This window comes from Lynx rufus, unplaced genomic scaffold (assembly GCF_022079265.1).
Source record: "Lynx rufus isolate CCGP_SWC_20201006 ecotype Redwood Valley unplaced genomic scaffold, mLynRuf1.p SCAF_12, whole genome shotgun sequence".
Taxonomy (NCBI): Eukaryota; Metazoa; Chordata; class Mammalia; order Carnivora; family Felidae; genus Lynx; species Lynx rufus.
In genome coordinates, this window is record NW_025814826.1 from 28,032,383 (window position 1) to 28,054,376 (window position 21,994).

The 21,994-nt window shown below is 38.8% G+C and overlaps 1 protein-coding gene across 5 annotated transcripts; it reads right to left on the reverse strand.

The window, feature by feature from the left end:
* Window positions 1-3,408: 3,408 nt before the first annotated feature.
* Window positions 3,409-21,752, reverse strand: PEX2 (peroxisomal biogenesis factor 2). 5 transcript variants are annotated; one of them, XM_047074060.1, is made up of 4 exons: window positions 21,610-21,752; window positions 19,298-19,328; window positions 13,913-14,029; window positions 3,409-6,699 (listed from the first exon to the last, which is right to left on the reverse strand). In XM_047074060.1, the coding sequence occupies exon 4, from the start codon at window positions 6,680-6,682 to the stop codon at window positions 5,765-5,767; it is 918 nt and encodes a 305-aa protein (XP_046930016.1). In that variant the 5' UTR covers window positions 6,683-6,699; window positions 13,913-14,029; window positions 19,298-19,328; window positions 21,610-21,752; the 3' UTR covers window positions 3,409-5,764. The 5 variants fall into 5 exon arrangements, with proteins under 5 accessions (XP_046930016.1, XP_046930014.1, XP_046930015.1 ...); XM_047074058.1 differs by lacking the exon at window positions 13,913-14,029; XM_047074059.1 differs by lacking the exons at window positions 13,913-14,029; window positions 19,298-19,328.
* Window positions 21,753-21,994: the final 242 nt, after the last annotated feature.

A 21,994-nucleotide genomic window follows, 5' to 3' on the forward strand; every position in this document is an offset into this window, starting at 1 on the left:
GCTCTCAAAGAATGTATTTTTGTTCTTTGTATTTGGTCTGGAGCAAAGCATTTTTTTTTTTTAATTTTTTTTTTCAACGTTTTTATTTATTTTTGGGACAGAGAGAGACAGAGCATGAATTGGGGAGGGGCAGAGAGAGAGGGAGACACAGAATCGGAAACAGGCTCCAGGCTCTGAGCCATCATCCCAGAGCCTGACGCGGGGCTCGAACTCCCGGACCGCGAGATCGTGACCTGGCTGAAGTCGGACACTTAACCGACTGCGCCACCCAGGCGCCCCATGGAGCAAAGCATTTTTAAAACAACTGACCATACTGTGGTATTTTATAATTTTTGTTGACTAAAAAGGCGCTCTTAGAATTTGGTGTGGATTTAAAAGGATAGAGGCTGTCAGGACAGGCATACTATTTCCTGAATGCTTAGTGAGATACGGTTGGTTATTAGGGAACCATCCTGGACACCTCTCAGGGCAGTAAACTCTCTGTTTCCACTAATTCAGAATTTTGTCTATTTAGATAAAGTCTCAACTGACGTTCAAGTTTGCAATGTCTTACTAGTAACCAACCCCCCAAAATACCTCAGAAATATCAGCATTTTTGTATCCATATCTGGGAGGAATATACAATCTTGGGTCAGATCCTGGGTCTTGACTCTTAGTTGAGGAAACATAGGCATCTTACAGGCTTAGGCGAATTGATAATATATTCATGTCAATTGTTTTCATCTGGTGTATGAGTTCTAGATATTTTAAAATAAGTAAACTACACTTATTTAAAAATACCATGCATTTATATAAAAATATCAAATACTTTTGGAAAAGGGAGTGGGCACTTTTTACCTTTCTGTTGCCTATATACTTCTAGCTGGTTAAGAAATGTATATATTATGTGGAATCAAGTTTAATATTTAATTCAAAATGTATGAAATAATTCAGACTATTTCAAGTTATGGTTGGCCAGAAAGGCAGGATTTTATTGTCATGCAAAAAAAAAAATGGATACTCTCAGGTTTTTAGGATCTTCTATCTTCTAAAGTCACATTAACTTGCTTACTAGCTGTGCAGATGTTTTACCTTTTAATTGAGTGAAACAAAATTGGCCAAGATTTTAAAGAAATAACTGGTTCCCCCAGTTGGTTAACCGTCTGACTCTTGATTTCAGCTCAGGTCATGATCTCACAGTTCCTGAGTTCAACCCCCTCATCGGGCTCCATGCTGACAGTGAGGAGCCTGCTTGGGATTCTCTTTCTCTCCACCCCCCCCCCCCGCCCCCAAATAAACAAACAAACAAACAAACAAACAGCTGGTTTTGGTGTAATCAAGAAATATTATATGCTCAATGTAGAAAATTTGGGAAATAAAAGGCAACGTAAAGAAGATTAATGAATAGTTGAATTACCCTAAGACATTTATTGTAATATACATATGTGTCTGCTTATTAGCTCATGGTGTCTGTTTGTCTCATTTCAAGATACAGATATGGGTGTTGAGAGATCATATTTAAATCCAACTTCCTTCAATATTACATTGTGTGCACTTTTCCCACTTAATATAATTTTGCACAAATTTTGCAAGGTACTTATATATGACATTGAGTCAATTAAATGGCTATACTATTTTATTTATTTCCCTACTATTAAGCATTTGTGCTGTTTCCCATGTTTATTATGAATCATGCTATGGTGAAATTCATTTCAATAAGTCTATATCCAAATTCTTACCATTTCCTTGAGATAAATTCTAAAGTCGATGCATATAAACATGTCCACACCCATTTGATTTTAAAATCAGTTTTACTGAACAGATTTCAGTTTTATTGGCTCTGGAATATCAGCAATGGATGGGTTGAATCTGTTAGTGAGAAATTATTACTAATGAGAAGGAAAGTGAACTACCTATTGAATACCATGCTTTTGGATTTTCTGGCCTCAGGAGTTACCCATATTAATCTTGTTTGAATTGTCCCAATTGCCAGAAAACAACTCAAGGCAGTATTCGATGAAGGCCATTGGACAAAATGATAATGATGCTTACTTTCAAGAAAAATGACATTTTAAAACCATCAGCTTTTTCTCAAAAATATCAAGAGAAAACAAGTGACTACTTGGAAACATGAAGGCATAGTGTCTTATTTCACGATTTAATGCTTTTTGAAGGAATAAAAACCCCAGACATATAAGTGAAATACTTGTCAACTTACTTGTGATGAATATAAATGTGCTGTATCTACTAGTTTTAGCTGGAGAGAACCATGGAGCATCAGTTCTATAGATAATATGGCCAACTGGTTTGGCTAAAAAAATGTGTTTGGAATTGTTCTGCTGCTGAAAAGATCTTAATTCAGTAACACTTCACTTGTTAAGTGCTGTTAGGAAAAACAGCTTTTTGTTAAAAGCAAATGTTCTGAGTGAATTAAGTTTTTGCCTGTAAGTGCCAACATAACTTGAAGGCATCCTCAAATATAAGAATACTAATGTCCCTGCCTTCTTAACCAAATTATACAGAATATAAGGTATACTTTGATGATCCAAGGTCATTTTCTTAAACTATTATCATTATTCATTTGGTCCTCAGAGACTGTGTGTCCCTGCTCTGCCGCCAGATTATAGGGTTTTTTTTGTTTGTTGTTGCTCACTGATACAAGTTTTTTTTTTTTTTTTAATTATTTATTACTGTGAACATGCTTGCTTTCATCAGTCTTCTCCCTCCCTCTTACCTGTTATTTTCTTCTGTTGTTGAAAGTTCATTAGAATTCTATTCAAAATAAAGCAGCTTCTAAATGGGGACTCAAGGAAATACCTCGAGTGTAGCTTTGCTGTGTGGAATCCATGAAAATGTATTTTGGTTTCCTACAGCTTTGTTTACTTCCAGGTTCCTGACCAGTTCAGATAGTGACACTGTTAATGTACCACAAACCTAATGGAAATAATAACAACTATTGTTCATACCAAATGATTATTTGCTGTAGACTCTGACTAGGTTTTCTGGCTTTTCCTCATACCTCTCCATAGATTAATGACAGGGATCCTTTAAAAATCTCAACTTGTAACTTCTCTGCTTAAAATCTTCCAGTGGCTTCCTTGTACTTGGAATAAATCCAGGTATTTTTTTCACTACGGCCTGCGTGGCCTGACCCTGGGCCCCCTCACCTCACTCACCTCCTACCCCTCTCTCTTGTCACTCTATTTCTTACTGTTCCTCAACCAGGAATGGACTCTCATCTAGGAGCTTGGGCACTTGCCCTATCTTTATCCCAGCACCTGTCCCCTACTTGGCTTTTTCCCTCAGCTCATTCTGATGTCTTTTCAAACTTCAACTCCTCAGAGAGGCCTTCCATGAGTATTCAGTTTAAAACAGAATCCCCTGTCACTCTCCATTTCTTTTATACTTCAGAGTACTTCCAACATCTGAAACGATCTTCCATATGTCTTTATTGTCTATTATTCCTCCATGAATATAAACTCTATGAGAGCAGGGGTTTTTATTTATGAGTAAATCTCTGAATATAGAAGAATGCCTGTAGGGGCTTCGTAAGTAATTTTTAAAAGAATGATGTTATTTAATTCCCATCACAGTCCTAAAAGGTAGATATAACTGAATGTCCATTTCACAGGAAGCAAGCATTTCAAGCTGAATCTCAGAGGAGTTAAAGAACTGAGTTCTGAGGCGGGGGTTGTTGGGAGCAAGGATGCAGGACATGCCTTGGGTTAGCTTTGACTGGTACTTATTTTAGATACGATCACTGAAGCAACTGGATACATTATATACACAAGTAGCAAATCTGATTTGAGAACAAGTTACATGGGAGAGGAAAAACAATGTTAGTGTAAAAGTTTTTATCTTCCCAAGGGGAGATACTCACAGATGATAGTTAGGTTCTTGAGGCTAAAGCAGAAATACATCATGCAGCTAAATATGACCCAGTTATACTGCACCTTGAGCCCTAAGACCACTGGGGAACAGGAATAGAAGCACCAGTGTTAAAGCAAGTCTCGTGGCAGTGCACAGCGAGGCAGGGACTGAATGGGGTTTGGGACTGTCAGAGCAACTTAGCCAGCAGGCCTAGGTCTCTGCAGTGAGCTGGAGTTCCCTGAAGCACTTGAGTGCACAAGTCAGTCCGAAACCCAATGGTTTTAAGTTGAACGGCTACCTGCCATTAGTGTGATGTCTGCATGCTTGCAAGCAAGAAAAACAAAAATGGAAAACTATGAAGGAAAACAACGGAGAGACAGTATTAGGTGTGGTAAACACTAGGCTGGACACCCAGCTCTTCCCAGGATGGATCTGTTGCCCAGCTGGAGGATGGGGTCAGCTCCTTTAGGGTCTGCCTCAGCTGCAGAGAGGCACCATGCTCTAGGCCACACCCTTCCCAGAGAAGCCCATGGCCAGTGACCCAGAGGTGTAGGTAAGAAGGTCAGACTACTTTGGCCCAATCCAGGCCAAAGAACCTCAAAACCCTTGCAACATCTGCTTCTACAAAACCCGATCTGTGATTATTAGGTTTTGTTGTTCAGCTAACAGAATGTCTCTATTGGAGAGGTATGTTATCCAGTGATGAGCAAAACAGTCATACTCCCTGACTCCATGTGGGTAATCACTTAGTGAGGTGGGAGATGTTAAATAACAATAAAAAATTAAAAAAAATACATTGTACTGCCATTAGTGTCTGGAAAAACACAAAACCCCATGATATTGACAGCTCTATTAGTTAGCATATATGTAAAATACTATTTTCATGTTAAAATTATGACAGTATGGGCATCTACTCAGAACACACTTTACCAAAATTAACACTGTAACCAAATTGTTATTATAACAAAATGTGTTGACTTTATTTATTTAATCCTTTCAAATCTGCAATTTAGTAAGTTAATCATTCAGTTATGTCCTCATCAACTTAGATCACCGGTAAAATTAAAAACCGCATGCAGACTTTTGGTAAAAAAGGCAAATGTAAACTCTAATAGGGATCTGTTGTTTTTACCTACCCCATGTCCACTATTCTTTCAAAGCCACTTCAGCTTCCTGTGGTGAACTGCCTACTCTCCTACTACGGGTCCATGTGACACACGTGAGGATGTCACCCACATCTGAGTAATCAAGAGTAGTAGTTTTCTATCCTGGTTCACAAATGTGGACATAGTCCCAGGCAGACCAATGACAGTGAGTCCTAGATTTACCTAGAACTATTAGGCAGGAAGCCCTCACTTCAGGCGGATCAGAAAGTTGGCAGAACATCAGCCTAGAGCTTCTGGTGGCCTTCATTTTGCCTGCGAATGAAGCCAAGCGAACCCCCTACAATCAGGTTTTAGAGAAAAGCTTAAAATTACAACTGGGGCATCAGATCCTAAGGTTTAAAACAACAGGGCTTTATCAATGTCAGATTATGATGTTACAACGCCATCTCTGAAAATAAATACACACTCACCCCAGAGTCTCCAAAATTGTTTTAGAATCTAACCTCTTTCCAGGAAGTAGCAAAATGAAAGAGCATTTTTAGTATACTGACAAAAACTGTCCACTCCTCTCAACACTAAAAATTGAATGCAATGATTTAGAGAAAGTAGTACATTATTCTTTACATAATGTATTTAGAACGATGTGGTTTCTAGTGATTAGAATTTAGTCATGCCTGGAAAGGAACAGAAGACAGTGGCAGAGAAGCACCTCCCCTCAGAAGAAAAACACCTAAATGGTATGCTTAGCATGACTAATACTAAGGACTTAAACACAATACAGTTTTCCTCAGAGGACACAGTCTTAGTTTCTAAAGAGCATTCACTTCTGACATCTCGATTCCCGACTTCAGTGGCTGCAGACTGTGTACCTCTGTGCCACACTTAGGGCACGTAAAGTACATGTCAAATAAGAAACTACTCTTAACACAGTAGTAACAGAAGATATGCTCACATCCTATGGTGTGAGGCATGGTGGGCCACTCTCCACACAGAGAACACTGTTTGCCGCTGGTGGCTAAGGTACTGTCACCGTTAGGAGCACCAATCAGAGGAATACGCCATGAGGATAACTTAGCTTTCAACTTCTGGATATTAATAAGTGGTAAGAGAAAAATCAGAAACTCAGCAAAACCATGCCAGAGAAGTTCCCTATTCATATACTCAAAGCCAACTTCACGCATGCTCTGGGGCTTGCAAAATACAGAACGGATGCCTAGGAGACGTTCTGTCAAGGTTGCAAACTTGCCCCTCTGAAGGAAAATCAGGAAGTTAATCAGCCCACCTAATTTCAAAAGTCCAACCATGACGTTCACACACTGCCTGGCTTTCCCAAATGACGCCAGATGACGGTTTCGAAAGAGGTCGTAGCAGCGCTCCTCCAGCCACGTGCCACCGATTGTACACACAGCATACCACAGCTTCTGATTCTTGCTCGGTGGCTGGTACCTCTGCTTCGGGGAAAAGTCGTTTTTGTACTGTATATTCAAAACGGACTGTCCCACGGTGGCATTTTTCGAGTAGATGGTGAAGCGCCACAAGAAGAGCCACAGGAATGCTTTCGCCTCTGGTTCAAAGTGGGCCAACAGCCCTGGCTTAAATCCATGAAAGCACTGAGTAAACTGGGCCCAGACCAGCTGCTCCAGGGCCTTGTTTAGTTCAAGTGCATCCAACTGACTTATTCTTAGCACTCTGTTTGTCCTCTTTGTCTTCTCTTCTCTGGAAGCCATGTCTTCTCTGAAGGTCTCTAGGGTAAAGTACAATTAAGGAACATCAGACGTTTGCGAGCTCATACCATCTCCTCAACTTACATGTCTACGACTGTGGTACACCAATGACCCAAGACACACAGACGGGGCTGGCAGGTGTCAGAGAGCAGTGAGCGATCACCTCTTACTGCAACCTTCTTCCTTCTCTTTCTTTTACTTTCTCCTTTTGCTCTTTTCCTTGCTTTTCTTTCTTTTCCTTTCTTTTCTTTTTTTTTTTTTCCTCCTTTTTTGACCCTTCATCAAAGGAATAACTGGTGTAGCAAGTTGCACCTTTTTCTCCACAAATTACCTCCAAGTATTCTCCTTGGTCAGATATTTTAGCAGAGATCATAAAATCCTGATGCTAACAGTGATTATGCTAAATAATAACATGAGGAATGGAGAAATACATGAACTTAATAAATACAGTGAACTCTATGGAACATTCCATGGAATGTAAGTCAAGACCCCAGTTTAATTGCCAGCACTTCTAACTCCAAAGGTATATTTTTTAACAAGTCATTTAATCTTTCTGAAATATGTTTTATGTCCATAAAGGAAGTTAGGAGAAAAAATTAAAATGCACAATCAGGGTTTATTATGCTATCACACTATTGTAGAAGATACATACTAGCACAAAGCAACATGAATACAGAAATGCTGTTAAGATATTAAGAAGGTACACATCCTACAGTTTTTTCTTTTTAACATTTATTTTTGAAAGGGAGAGAAAGAGAGAGAGCGTGAGCAGGGGAGGGGTAGAGAGTGGGCGGAAGAGGATCTGAAGCAGGCTCTACCGATAGCAGTGAGCCTAACATAGGGCTCTAAATTGCGAACCATGAGACCATGGCCTGAGCCAGTCGGACACTCAACCAACTGAGCCACCCAGGAGCCCCCATACAGTTTTCTAAGAAAACTATGATGTAAAAATATATACTAGGACCATTTCACAAATACACTAAAGAATCATATAGGTGCTAAGGGGACAAAAATCCCTTACAGAAATAGAAAAAACTGACTAGTAGTTAATTAGGTATGACTGACTTATTAAATGCCTATAATGTACAAGCCACCCAGTGGCTGCTGTTGTCAAGGACAGACCAGTATAGATATTTTACTTACTATTAAAGAACTGGTAAATCCAAACTATGACAAGCAATCTATTTAAACTCAGTTTCTAAAATGGGCCCTGAACACATGGAGCTTGATCATGAATGATCGCTGGGCCTTCAAAAAGCCTGGCGTACTAACAGAACACTAAGTTACAGAGGGAGGCAGGTGTCCCACTGAAATTCACTGTCACCAATGGTGTGGCAATGGTTATCTTGGACAAGTTGTTTCACCTAATCTCTGCTTTATTTTTTTCACTTACAAAACTGAGGGCTGAGATAAAATGACCTCTAAAGTCCTTTCAAATACTATTTATGATTTTTACTAAAAAGATATTACATGTAATTTGCTAGGAGTTAAAGAACTGAAAGTACATCCTATAATAGAGTTTGCACCTCTTGAAAGAGAGAATATCTTTGACAATTAAAGAGGTTTGTTTGTTTTGACAATTAAAGAGGTTTTTTAAGAGGGATGTTTTTAAATTACTCACAGATCCTAGATGACTCAGTGGCAGACTGCATGCTTTACAAGTTCAGGTACAGAAAACAAAAGTGCCTATTAAATAACAGGTTGTTTAGTGCCGCTTTCCTCCCAAACCAGACATTTGACAGGAATACTTCTATCCCATAAATGTCATCTGCCTTCTGGGGTGATCTCACCTTTGCCCCCTTCCTGCAGCTCCCTCAAAATTCCACAGCCCAGAGCTATGGCAGTGGGGATTGTGCTGCAAATTCTGTAAAATCCTTGCCTCATACTAGCCAGGAACTACAGGAAAAGAAGGAGGTTAGGACAGAGTTCCCTTTCTTCTCTGTATAAATCGCATCAATCTTCAAGGTCTGCTCTTTGCCCCAAATATTTTTTTAATCCATTCACTACTCTTTCCCCTGCAAGCCTCTTCCTAAATTCTGGCTGCCCTTATCTCTCTGCTGGATTACATCTAATTGGTCTATCCTATTTCAGTGCTTTTTCGGTGCATTCCCCACACTAAAGTCTTCTGAACACACAATCTTATGACCCGCAGTCATAAGGTGCCCCCTTCTCTAGTTCCCTAGTAAACATTTATGGTCTGTTCCCTCCATCTGGAACAGTATGTTCCTGTTCTTTAACTGAAAAACTCAGTTTTCAGTTTTTAAGTACTAAATTTTTAATTAATAGCTTAGGCATAACTTCCTCCTGACTCCCCAAATTTGGGTTGGTGCCTCTTCTAGTTGTTCCCTTAGCACTCTGTTCTTTCACCTTCTTGGCCTTTATGTACTATACACACACTACTTTAAAACTATTTCCTCCACTAGAGGATAAAGCCTGTTGCAAAGATTGAATCTTGTCACAGGTGAATCTTCACAACTTGCACAGTGCCCAGTACACAGGATGTAAGCTACACATGCTAGATGAATAGGATAAAGTCAGGGGTAGGTGAAGGATAGAAAAGACAAATTCCTACCCATTAGCCTTCAAAATGATTTCAAACAACCATATCCAGATTGTTGATTATTACTTATTTCAATATGTTTGTTGTACATCTGCTATTTGCCAGTTAATGTGTCAGAGCTTGTGATGTAATGGTGGAACTGACACAGTCTCAACCCTTGTGGAGACTATAATGTAGTGTGGTGGGGAGCGGGGAAGAATGCACTATATAAAATAATAAACAGGCAATAATAGGTGCAACGAGGGATACGCAAGGGGAAATTCAAGGCATTATTCTTAACACTAGACCTCAGGAGGTCGGAGAAGGCTTCGTGGAGAGGTACTATCTAAGTGGCTACCTGAAGGACTAGCAGTGTCAGATCGGTAGAGAACGGTGAGAATGGCATTCCAAGGACAGGGTGAGCAGCTGCAAGGCCTGAAGGTGCAAGGACAACAGGCTGGAAAGGAAACAGGAGACCAGTGGTAAAGCCCCTAATAGCCAAGTTGGGGAAGCTGTATTTTATCAACATTATTTTATGTTAATGGGGAGTCACTGGAGAGTTTTTAGAAAAGAACTAATCAAATGTGCATTTGTGACAGCCTGTTCTGGCCATATTCACAATAGATTTGAGGGTGAAAAGACTTGAGGCTTAGAGACCAGTTAAGATGACTGTTAAATGATTATTAAAGTGATCAATGAGAAAATAATGATGGTCTAAATTATAAAGATATCAGCAGGGCTGGAGAAAAATAGGTATCTTTAAAGCTACGAAGAGGTAGAACTGACACGATTTAGGGAGAAATAAGCCAAGAATAACTGAACTGAGTGGATGATAACCCAATTTGCTGAAATAGGAAACACAAGCAGTGATACAGGTTTGAAGGGAAAGGTAATGACCACAGTAGTTTTAGAGATCTGAGGCTCCGATGAGACAGCTAGAGTTTGTAGGCAGGTGTGTGGAGATATAGGAGAGACAATCTGAGTGTAGATTTTGAATGTGGGGTCCCTCTCCTAGGACTAATCTATTTTAAATCTACCTGCCCTACCTAAATGCTAAGATCAGGAAGGCAGTGAACTAAACAAGATCAGTAGATCCTGTCCATTTACAACATACTCAGCTTTCTCTGTAACAACATAATCTTACTGTCCTAGTTTTCCCGTTCCAGCTACCATGGCTGTTCAATGGTTATGTTCACTGACATCACACACATCTGTGGGTTTCCAATCTTCCTATACTGTGGTCTTCACATCAGTCCTGTTGTCTCACTGTTCTTCTCTGCTAGTGGTTTCCACACTTGAGCGTTTATCATGATCGCTTGTACTTCTTAGACTACAGTGTCTCAGTTCCAGAGTTTCTGATTCAGTAGGCCTGGAACGAGAGCCAAGAATTTGCATTTCTAACCAGTTTCCTGGTGATGTTGAGAATGAGTGGGCTGGTCCATTCCAAAGCAAACTTCGTGATTTTTCTGGCACATCTATCATCCATATGGCGCCGTGCTGCCTGCCTGCCCTTTCACTCATTTCTGTTTAGTTCTCATTTCTACATCCACAGTGGATATTAGAAATCCTACACGGTCTTTGGCTTTCCCTTTCTTTGGTTAAAGTAGACCTTGTGAGATTAGAGATCACACACTCTATGACCATCGATATATCCTAGACCTGCTAGGTGCTTGGGATGCAGAGATAAAAAACCATCCTAAGGTGCCTGGGTGGCTCAGTTGGTTAAGTGTCCAACTCTTGATTTTGGCTGAGGTCATGATCTCACGGTTCGTGGGTTCAACCCCTGCATTGGGCTCTGTGCTGACAGTGAGGAGCCTGCTTGGGATTCATTCATTCTCTCTCTCTCTCTCTCTCTCAAAATAAAAAAAAATAAACTTAAAAAAAATTTTTTTTTTTAAATCCTTATTCTCACTTCAGGACCCTAACCAAGGTCTAGCAAGGGTGGCAAGCAAGTAAACAGACAACTAGGTTAGTAACAGAGGTATATGATATCACAGGTCCTCAAAGAGAGTATATATATAACACTTTGAAGTTATCTCAATAGAAAAAGAATTCCAAAATTCATGCAAAAAATCATCAGTAAGATTTTTTTTCACTTTTTTCTGCAGTTTACAAATTTTCTAACTTACATCAGTTATGTAATTGAGGAAAAAAACTAGAACTTTAAAAAAAAACCCGTAAGCAAAACCAAAAGTGTATTTGCCTACACTTACCAAATCACCGGTTTCTCACCTCATCATTACCTCTGGAATAAAGTACAAACTTCTCAGACCTAACCTAGTCAATTCTGTCTCCGGCTCTTGAATTCCATGCCATCCTTCAGTCCTGACTCTGTGCCTTTTCTCAGGCACCTAAACACTTACCTTTTCTCCCAACTATCCCCACTGCCCTCAACTCTCTGCCCTTCACATTCCAACTCTATTTCAACATTTTTTGTGAAACCTTCAAAACTATCTCCAACTCCTATTATCACCACCTTCAACTCTGGCAGCGATGGTCTGTGCCACTCACTTGAGCCCTCAACCACCTGTCCTGTAATTTCAGTCACGTCAGTGCATCTTCTTTCCCTGAACCAGTTAAGGAAAAGTGCCTTATCTTATACTTTTTGCTCAAAGCACCCACCACCTACAAAGTGACTGATTTCTAGCTAAGTCTTCCTCATGCAAAATTCTACAATCATCCATGGTATGTGGACATATGGCAAATGTGACTACTATAATAGTGGCTACAACTCTGCACCTTCCCCAGATTTCACCTTCCGTGGTCAGCAAGATAAGGGAAGCTCTCTTATTGTCAAATAACCCTTGAAAAGCTCTGACCTTACTGTACATGGATATAAGTCCACACTACCAGTTCCCTCCTCTTACGTCTCTCACACCCCCAAAACTGGACTGGATCGATTATTTTTTTCAGTTGAGTATCAGATGAAATCTATGGCTTACTAAGTTGGAGGATGAGTTGTGCCAATTTATGTATCTTTAAATACTAGAGTCATCATCAGTTCTGCATTGTGGTTGATGAGTACGTTATTAATTATAGAGTTTACCACAAACATGGGCTCATTGTAGCTGCTCAATAAATATTTGTTGAATCTATGTGCAACGGAATGAGTAGCTTGGTAGTTAATGAGTGTACTGACTGAATACTGTAGGAAAGCATCTAGATGAACTGGATGGTGAAGGGAGCCTTCTCCATTCAGGTTCCTTACTTATATTTAGTGAAAAACTGGTCAGAGGGAGTGGTTTCTCAGAAGAATCATCTATTTCAAATACCTCATTTCTGGAGGAATCATACTTAACATTTAGCAAAGACAGGAATTTTTAATGGCTGCCAGAAAAGGAGACTTAACACACTCTCTAACCAATCCAATATTTAACAATCCTTATTATCGAAAAATTCTTTCTTATCCCTTCTGTTACAGTTTAACTTTTTTTTTCCCTTTCCTCTTTTTCTCCCCAGGCCTGGCCTCATTGTAGATTAAGAACAGCTGGGCTCGATCTCCTCCCTACGTAATGGACCAAAAGACTATCATTAAACTGTTCTTCAGCCTTTGCTTTTCCAGATGAATAATTTCTCTATTTTTTTTGTTTTAGGTTTTACTTTCCAACATTTTAGTCATTTTTGTGACTTCTTTTAGTTGTAAACATAGAACAGACACTGTCCGTTACACACCATAGTAAGTTCAAGTGGAATACCCCTCCCTATGCTCTACATTCCTATTTAGGCAACTGTGACAGAGTAGAAAAAAGCAGATTTAAAACCAATCAGACCTGAGCTCAAGTTCCAGCTTTGTCACTTACTTGCTATGTGATCTTAAAAAAAAAAGTCATTACCCTCGGATTCTTCACAAAGTTGGAAATAACAGCTACCACACAAAGTTGTTGAGATTAAACCAGATAATGTTATGAAAGTGGTTTGGAAACTGGCAAGTATTATTATTACTATATTATTGCTTCTTTGGCTAGGGATGGGCATAAGAAGAAAAAGACTCTGAGTTGTTTTTGGCAAATTTATTTCAAAAGACTGAAATCTTCATTATTACTCATACTAATGCCTCAATCAACCTGTGGTCAAGGGATTTTTTTTTTTTCCAGGAAATACTGACTACAAAATTAAAATATAATTGTGGCAGTTAAATAGTGAACATGACATCACTATGATGTGTACGTGTACGGGGGCTAGGCGAGAAGGGGCAGGGACATGGTTCAGTGAAACTCATCACACTCTTGTATCTTATCTGAAAGGAGATGGAGGAGGAATTCTTTTTTTTTTATTTATTTATTTATTTATTTATTTATTTTTTTCAACATTTATTTATTTTTGGGACAGACAGAGACAGAGCATGAACGGGGGAGGGGCAGAGAGAGAGGGAGACACAGAATCGGAAACAGGCTCCAGGCTCTGAGCCATCAGCCCAGAGCCCGACGCGGGGCTCGAACTCACGGACCGCGAGATCGTGACCTGGCTGAAGTCGGACGCTTAACCGACTGCGCCACCCAGGCGCCCCCGTGGAATTCTGAGAGAATGGGGATGGGTCCCAGCAGGACCCTCTCCCTTGGTTATTTAACCCTCATCAATATGGTAATGCCTGTCATTTGGAAGTAAGAAAACTTCAGGAATGCACACTGATTATCTGACCCTAGAGTGCTTTGCTGAACAGGACATGGTACAGGCAGTCCAGATGGGCATCCAACCTTAGTCCATCACCAACATGTGACATTCCATTCCTCTTCCTTTTGTTTCCCTTTTTGCGCAGATACAGTTATTCTAGAATGTCAGCTTTAGAGAAGGGGAAGGCCCTGGAGAAGAAACTGATAAAACAGAAATAACTAGAAATTCAATTAATCTGACTATAGAATCCTCTTCCCTCCACTGCTGTACAACAATAATTGTTCAGAACAGGTGTGAAGCATTGCAAAATGTCATAAATACCTGTAAAAGTCACATAAAGTTATTCTCAATATAATGTAAGGAGAGTGTTTTAGTGAATCCTAATTCTCTGACAAGTGGCTCAATTTAACCAACATTTTTTGAGCACTTACCAAATGCCAGGCAATTTCCTAGGTACCAGGAATTCAATCCAAAAATTTAACTCTCAGTTAACTTCCTTTTAGTCAATCATTTTTAAAGAAATAGGATGCTACTATGATCAAGACTAGCCATTGATCTCTGAAGCAAAGAATGAATCTTGAAATGTGAAGGATCACAAAACTCTCCAGGCAGAAAAGAAAAAAAGGTCATTTAAGACACAAGAACAGGTTGTGTGCAAACCCCAGAAATGTGCAAGCCATGAAACATGGCCATAGTTTATCTGGGAGATATTGGGATGGGTTCCAACACGAGTTGCATCCGTGGTTATTTAATCCCCATCACTGTGCTGTGCTTGTTACCTACAAGCAAAGAATCAAGTCATCTGCTGTGACTAAGCACAACAAGCTGACAGGACTGACTGGCTGAAGAGTTAACCCACTGCAAAAAGCCCACTTTAAGGAAACTGCAGTGATTTCATGAACATGAATAATCATTGAAGAGAAGAGACATAACAAGATACACTTTTAAAAGATTACTCTGATAGCAAAATTCAATAAGACTGAAGAAAATGAAGGCTGCAGTTCATGAAGACCAGTTCTAGGATTCCTGCAACAATGCAAGGCCCTTAACTGAGGTGTTAATAACTTTCTGAACAACTTAAAGTAATGAACTAAAGTAATGAAAGTTAAGAACTAATAAAAATCAAAAGGAGATTACAGCACCCCTGCATTTTTGAATCAAAAAACCCCAATCCTTTTTTGGTAAACCAATACCTTCCTGACTCTGGTACGGTGATTGCCATCCACTCCCAACTAATAGCCAGTCTATTTCAGGAATTTAATTTAAAATTTTTTTTTTTTTTTTAATGTTTATTTATTTTGGGGACAGAGAGAGACAGAGCATGAATGGGGGAGGGGCAGAGAGAGAGGGAGACACAGAATCGGAAACAGGCTCCAGGCTCCGAGCCATCAGCCCAGAGCCTGACGCGGGGCTCGAACTCACGGACCGCGAGATCGTGACCTGGCTGAAGTCGGACGCTTAACCGACTGCGCCACCCAGGCGCCCCAGGAATTTAATTTAAATAAGGTTTAACAATCCCCATATTATTGGGTTTTGTAGTTTAGTATCTAGGTTCTCAAAAGTAGGCTCCAACTTGAATACTTTAAAAAAAAATACAAAACAATCTTTTTTTTTTTTTTTAAAGCTGGGATTGTTCAGCATTGAAACAAACACCATCAGATTTAATTCAAATTGATTTTTCCAAAATGCTAAAAACAGGCAATACCTTTTCCTATTCTACCATGAAATTTCATTCTTCTAATACACAATTCTATAATTCCCTTCCCAATCCCCACCTCCCAAACCATACTAATTTAAGATCTAAAGGGCCAACCAGGGGGATATATTTATGGTCATGCAAAGAGACTTTTAAAAATAATTAGAAGTATAATTGGCACTAAACAATATGTGTCTAGTGAAGGACACTACTATGTTAAGAGTATGTGAAAAAGATGCTCAAGGCAAAGTATAGCATCTACAGGTTAGTGTGATTAACCTGTCACATACATATGTTTAAGACAAAATGATCTAAAAAAAAAAAAAAAAAAAGACAAAATGATCTAACACTAAAAACTATTAAAAAGGTCTCCTGCTAACATTTTATCACTAGGCAAGTCACACTGCTTTTCTTTCACAGAAAAAAGAAAAAAACCCGAAATTCATTTACTAAGAGCTTATCCCTTAAATAACTACTCTTTTCCTTTCATGCTTTCCATTCCCCCAAATAAAACTTTGTCATCTATATCACATTCCAAACCCAAATCAAATGATTGCATCTCACTAAAGAAGGAAGAATTTTCAGGATGTATTTCAGAGCTTTTATTGAGTATAGTACAAATTATGAATGAATGTATTTTATTTAAAACAGGTTATTGACAGAAATCTATCAATAATAATGTGGGTATTGTCAAGGGCTTGTCAATATTAATGTAATTATGATTAAGGGGATAACATGGATTTTTAGCTATAATACCAAGTAACATCTCCTACATTGCTGCTATCAATATACACATTATTATTGACCTGTTCCGAGACTCTCAGTACTAGATGTATTACCATTAGGCATATTTGTCAATGCATGCTGCCTACAAAAACTCTACATTTAAATTTACAGTCCTGTAAACTCTGTCAGCAGAAACATGTGATTCCCAAGTAATCTCTAAGGTATCAAACCATCTGTGCAACCACTGCCAGGCCATCCTTTCCCAGATCCACAACAATCAACTAATTTTTAGTATGACAATGTCACTGCCACCCTATCCCAAAGGTTCTAGTAATCAAAATGGATGAGACAATACATTCATTTTTTCCTTTTAGGTTTGAAAAAATTGTAAATGAATGGTTTCATATTATGAGGTTATGTGAATAAAGTCCTATAACTGGAGATCTTAAGCTTTGAACCTACACCTTACTATTTTATTTCCTTTGTGTAGTCAGATAGATTTACTGTCCATTGTATTGAAATCAATACTAACAAGTGGGACATGCATCAAAGAGGGATTTAACAGGACACCGATTCCCAGAGCACATTTCAAACACGAGCAAAAGAGAAAAAGCTATGACTGAGATCCATTAGGACACTGCGACCTCTGGCACTGTGAATAGGCCTAGAAGTCAACAACAAGAAGTTCAAATCCCACTTCTGCCACAGGCTTGCTAAATGACTTGTCACTACTCTGTTGTTCCTCTCTTTCATCAAATATAAACTAAGTTTCAATAGTTTATAGATATCCAATGCTACAAATCCCAATTGTACTCTTTGGGGTATGGACAAGACGTGTGAAATTTTAAAATTCTGTTGTGGACACTAAATTCTTCTAAATTACTTTTAAATGTAACCCTCATCAAAATCCAAACAGGATTTTTCTTTTGGGGAGTGGTAGTGAGTACTCAACAAAATGTTTCTAAAATATATCTGAAGGATAAACTCCACAATAGCATAAATTGCTCAAAAAGATGAACAACTTGCCCTACCAGATGAGAATATATATATATATATGTATATATACATATATATATATATATGTATACATATTATACATATTTTTTTTAATTCAGGAAGAAAAGGAAACTCAACTCAAATACTACAATCTTCAAGACTACAGTGAGTCTTACACAATTGAGCATTCTCCCTATTATATTTATGATGTACTTATTCAAGTACCTAAAACAAACAGAAAAGTTTCCCTCTGGTTTTTTTCAAACCTTAAAACAGAATTTCCAATACGTTGGCCTAGCTTTACAAATACATTTTTAAGAGAAAAGCATGGCACTCATAATCTTTTCTTTCAGAAAGCTGATACTTCTGAGTCTTTAAGAGAGAAAGCATGTTGTGAAAATAAAGAGCAGATGTTTAACTGAATATGGGGAAAGAGAGTTCAACTGGTTCTGATTAGTTCTGTATTTTAGCCCAGGTTCATCAACAGGCTGTGTGCCTCTGGACAAGTCATTTTACCACACTATACTCTCTAGCAGTTAAAAGATATAAGAATCAATTTAAAAAATTAACTATGAAAAGTCTACCTATTTAGAATCCTCATAGGGACTGTTTTAGGAAAGTTTGGAAGAGGAAGAAAAAAAAAAAAAGAACAGCCGTTTCCAACTGCGGAAATGGTAATGTTGGACATGAGTTTGAAAAAGGCTAGAGAAAGTAGAGAAATCAAAACAGAACATGTGAGACAAAGACACTATCATAGAGAAAAAAACCCAGCAAAGCATTATGGAAGATACTCCCTACCAATTTATGAGTTTACGACTGTAGTAAATATATACCATTTACCAGTTATCAAGTGCTAATAAGGAACTATCATGGCTAAGTATCCTTTGAAAAATAAGTATTAAATAACTTCATCCTTGCAATATTAATCAAAGAGGTTCTTTTATCATTTATGTTTTAAAACAAGGAAACTGAAGCATAGAGAGAAAGAGATTTGCTGACTTGTGTAAAATCACACACCTAGAAGTGGCAGAGCCATGCTCTGAACTAGTGTCTTCGACTGACAAGGTGGTGACGGGCCTAAAAGATGAACATAAACACTTTAGGAGCACAACATGACATACAAATAGGGCTATTTTAAAGGCTAAGCACCATTAAGAGTGTAGGCATGGACTACAGCAGAAATTACAATCCAAGGATAAACAAAGAGCCACATGAAACACATGAAGCAACTAGATCTTTAGTATGCTATAAAATTAGAACCTAAGAAGAGAATTTTAAATGACTTTCATATTACTGGCATACATGTTTAATTGCATATTTTACGGCATTCAAGACAATATGGAAATATCCACAAAGCAGAAGAGGTATTATTAGCAATGGAAAAGGAAGAAGTATCACGTGATACATTATTATGTGCAAGGCATTATGTTTTCTTTACATTCTTTATCTCATATAATCCTTATCACACAGTAAGTACTATCACGTCCATTTTAAGAAGACAAAAGTTAGGCCTGAGAAGATTAAGCACCTGTTTAAGGTCAGACTGACAATCAGGAAATTTCTGGTAAACACTAGAGAAACTGTGGAACACACAAAGGGAGTTAGTAAGTAGTATGGATTCAATCCCGCAGAGCTCAAAGCTAATTTTTTTCCCCTCATGATCATTCACAAGACCAGACTGCCAGTCAAGCTCTCAGGACTGTAAAATGGGGAAAGAAAGTAAAGGAACGTGGTAAAGTTGCCCGTGTTGCCTGGGATGCATCTTGTCTACATTCTCTCTCCCTGACTCTATACACGTGGTCAGAGAACCATTCAAAGAGACTGAAAGTCAAATCTGAACAAAGGGAATATGTGGGTGAAAAAAATGAGGCGTGAACATTCATTTAACTGTTATGAACACACACTATATGCAAAGTAGAGGCAATGCCAATTCATCTATTACTAGAAGGGAACGGTTATGCATAATCAAAACAGAACTACTCTACAGCTCTTGGGTATTTTTGTTTTAACCGTAAGAAGAAAACACAGATTGGATGGAATTTTATCTCACCTTATTGACAGGCAGTTAAGAAGGAAGAGCTCTGGAAAAAAAAAAAAAAGGAAAATATATTAAAAGAATAGAAAGCAATACAGAAAAGGGCATTTTGATTTTACAGACGGTAAAGGTTGAAAAGTTGATAAACAGTGCACAATGGGAAGAAGAGTGTGTGCTAGCCATCTTTTCCCTGCCTCCACCTCCATGTAGAGAAATGACAGTGCTGGTATTTGCAGTGCCAGGATTACATGGGGCAAATGGAGCAGGACAGAGCTTTTCTCCAGAGGTTTCTTCCACATTCCAAAGGAACTGAAGAGGAACATGGAATGTTTAGAAACTGCTGTCATTTCACAGGAAGGAGATAAAGGGGACATCCAATTTGCTTCTAAGTTGCCCAAAATAATCAAGGGAGGAAAAAAAGGAGCAAGTGATTCAGAGCAGAACTTCTGTCCAGAAATAAAGATTGTGCATATGCCATACATTTCCTTGTGCAACAGGAACCTGAGCACAGTGGAGTGCAAGAGAGAAAGACACTTTAAAATTACATGACGCTCTGAGGAAAACACGGGGCTAGGACTCAAGACACAAATTTATTCATAAAAATTTGGTATTAAAATACAAGGGTAGGAGGAAGAGAGAAAAATAAAGAATTATGATTCTGATCATGAAGAATTAAATTTGAAATTTGTACTTACTAAACAATGAGACAACACAGAGGTTCCAGGCTTTCAGTAATGAATTAACCATGAATTTATCTTTTACTATTTAAAAAACTGTACAAATCGAATGAATGCACATTGGATACAAATAATACCCTAAGAAACAGAATCTTAATGCTAGAAGGAAACGCAGATCATCTCCTCAAAGACATGAATTTAATTTTCTTAACAGAAAACACTTTTTCAAACAACACATAAAATAGCTGCTCTTGTAAAATATGGCTGAGAGTCGGCTTGCTTTGTTTCTCCCCTGCGTGGTTCCAGGAAATTTCTACAGGAATTCTTCTACAGAACAGATTTAAAAACCACAGATTGACTGACACTCCTAATTTCTAAAAATGAAGAGATTAAGACCACAAGGTACGGTGGGTCGAACGAAACCAGAGTCAGGACTAGCATTCAATTCTCTTGACTTAGTCTAGTATTCTCTTTACTATGTCCTGTTATTTCCATTTTCTTCCTTTTTTTTTTAAGGGGGGGGGGAATACAGATATAGATATAGATACATATTATATATTACATATGTATCTGTAGTATGTATCTATATTACACATATATGTAATATATACTCCGTATATATAAAAGCCCTTTTTTTGACTTTGTAAATAATTCCATTACCTCTTTTCTTTGCAATCTCCTTCTGACTCAAGATCATTAAATTCTAATGTTTCTGGATACAAGTAATTGAAAATATGGGCAGATCAGGGAGAAGATAAAGTGAAAAAGAAGTCAGCCATCCCAAGTTTATTTTTTTCAGGTTTAACTAAAGTTAATGTATTAGGGGAAGATGTTTAGACTGCAAATTGTAGTGTGGATAAAGTCTCAATCTCCCTGTAACTGCTTGAAATTGTTAAGGTAAAAAATTCTCAAGGGGCATCAAGACTACCAGAACGTGTTAGATGTGAACGGTCAACAACACAACTTGGTCTCGTGAAAAGCCCTTTCACTAAATGTGATGTTTTGGAAAATGGGACCTAAAGAAATAAGTAAAGAAACAATGACTTTTATTTTAAAATACCAGAAGAAAAATGTCAATTATTCTCACAGTTATCAGAAATCAATGTTAAATATAAGAAACTCATTGCAAGCAATTACGCAAGAACATTCGCGACAGCTCTTCCTCCTCAAGAAAATTAAAACTAGTTCTAAGTTCACAGGCTTTCAAAAATGTTAGAAACTTAAGCATACTCAACTTATTTTTGTACCAAATATAACACTTTACATGAGCCATCCGATATTAAGTAGTTTGAACACTGCATAATTCTTAAGCCATTCATAAGGAATTAAACCTCACCAACGCCAAATGCGCGGTGATTTCGAAGTGTCTTAGTCACCTCGAGGAAGGCACAGGAACTCAAGTCTAGCAGTGTTTTTATTTTTTTTTCTTTTTAATGGTGCGATTCTAAGATCATTTTTAGGAGCTCGGGATTGCTTCATTGCCTTTCCCAAAAATCACACTTTGATTTGCTTTTTCCAGGAAGACAGGAAGCCAATAAACGGGGAAACTGAAGCTAAGGGCGACAGCGACAAGGTCGTGAAACTCCACGCCCTCCCAGCTGTAACCAAGACCTCAGGTTTGCACTCCGGTTCTCTCCAGCAGACACTGACCTTACGAGTCTGAGAAACGCCCCCGTTCCACGTAACTTTTTCTGAAACATTCTCTGGGAAGCCTGACTTCTCCTAGCAGAACCTGGATTACCCAGGCTTCCGGAACTCGCGGGCTTCCGGAGCGACGCAGGACCCGGAAGTGTCTGAGAAAAAAGAGGAAATTAAACAAGGAGAACTAAGCTTTAGAGCGGTGCGGAAGGCCGGGGAGGGCCCAGCAACAGCGAACGCCGGCGAACCGAAGGGCCGAAGGGCCGAAGAGCCGAAGAGCCGAAGAAGACACCCGCGCGCGGTGATTGGTCGGCTGGCCATCCGGAGAAGAACGTATCTGATTGGCAAGACAGTCGCGAGCCCGTCAGCCCCGGGTCGGGGCCTCGTGGGTGAAGAG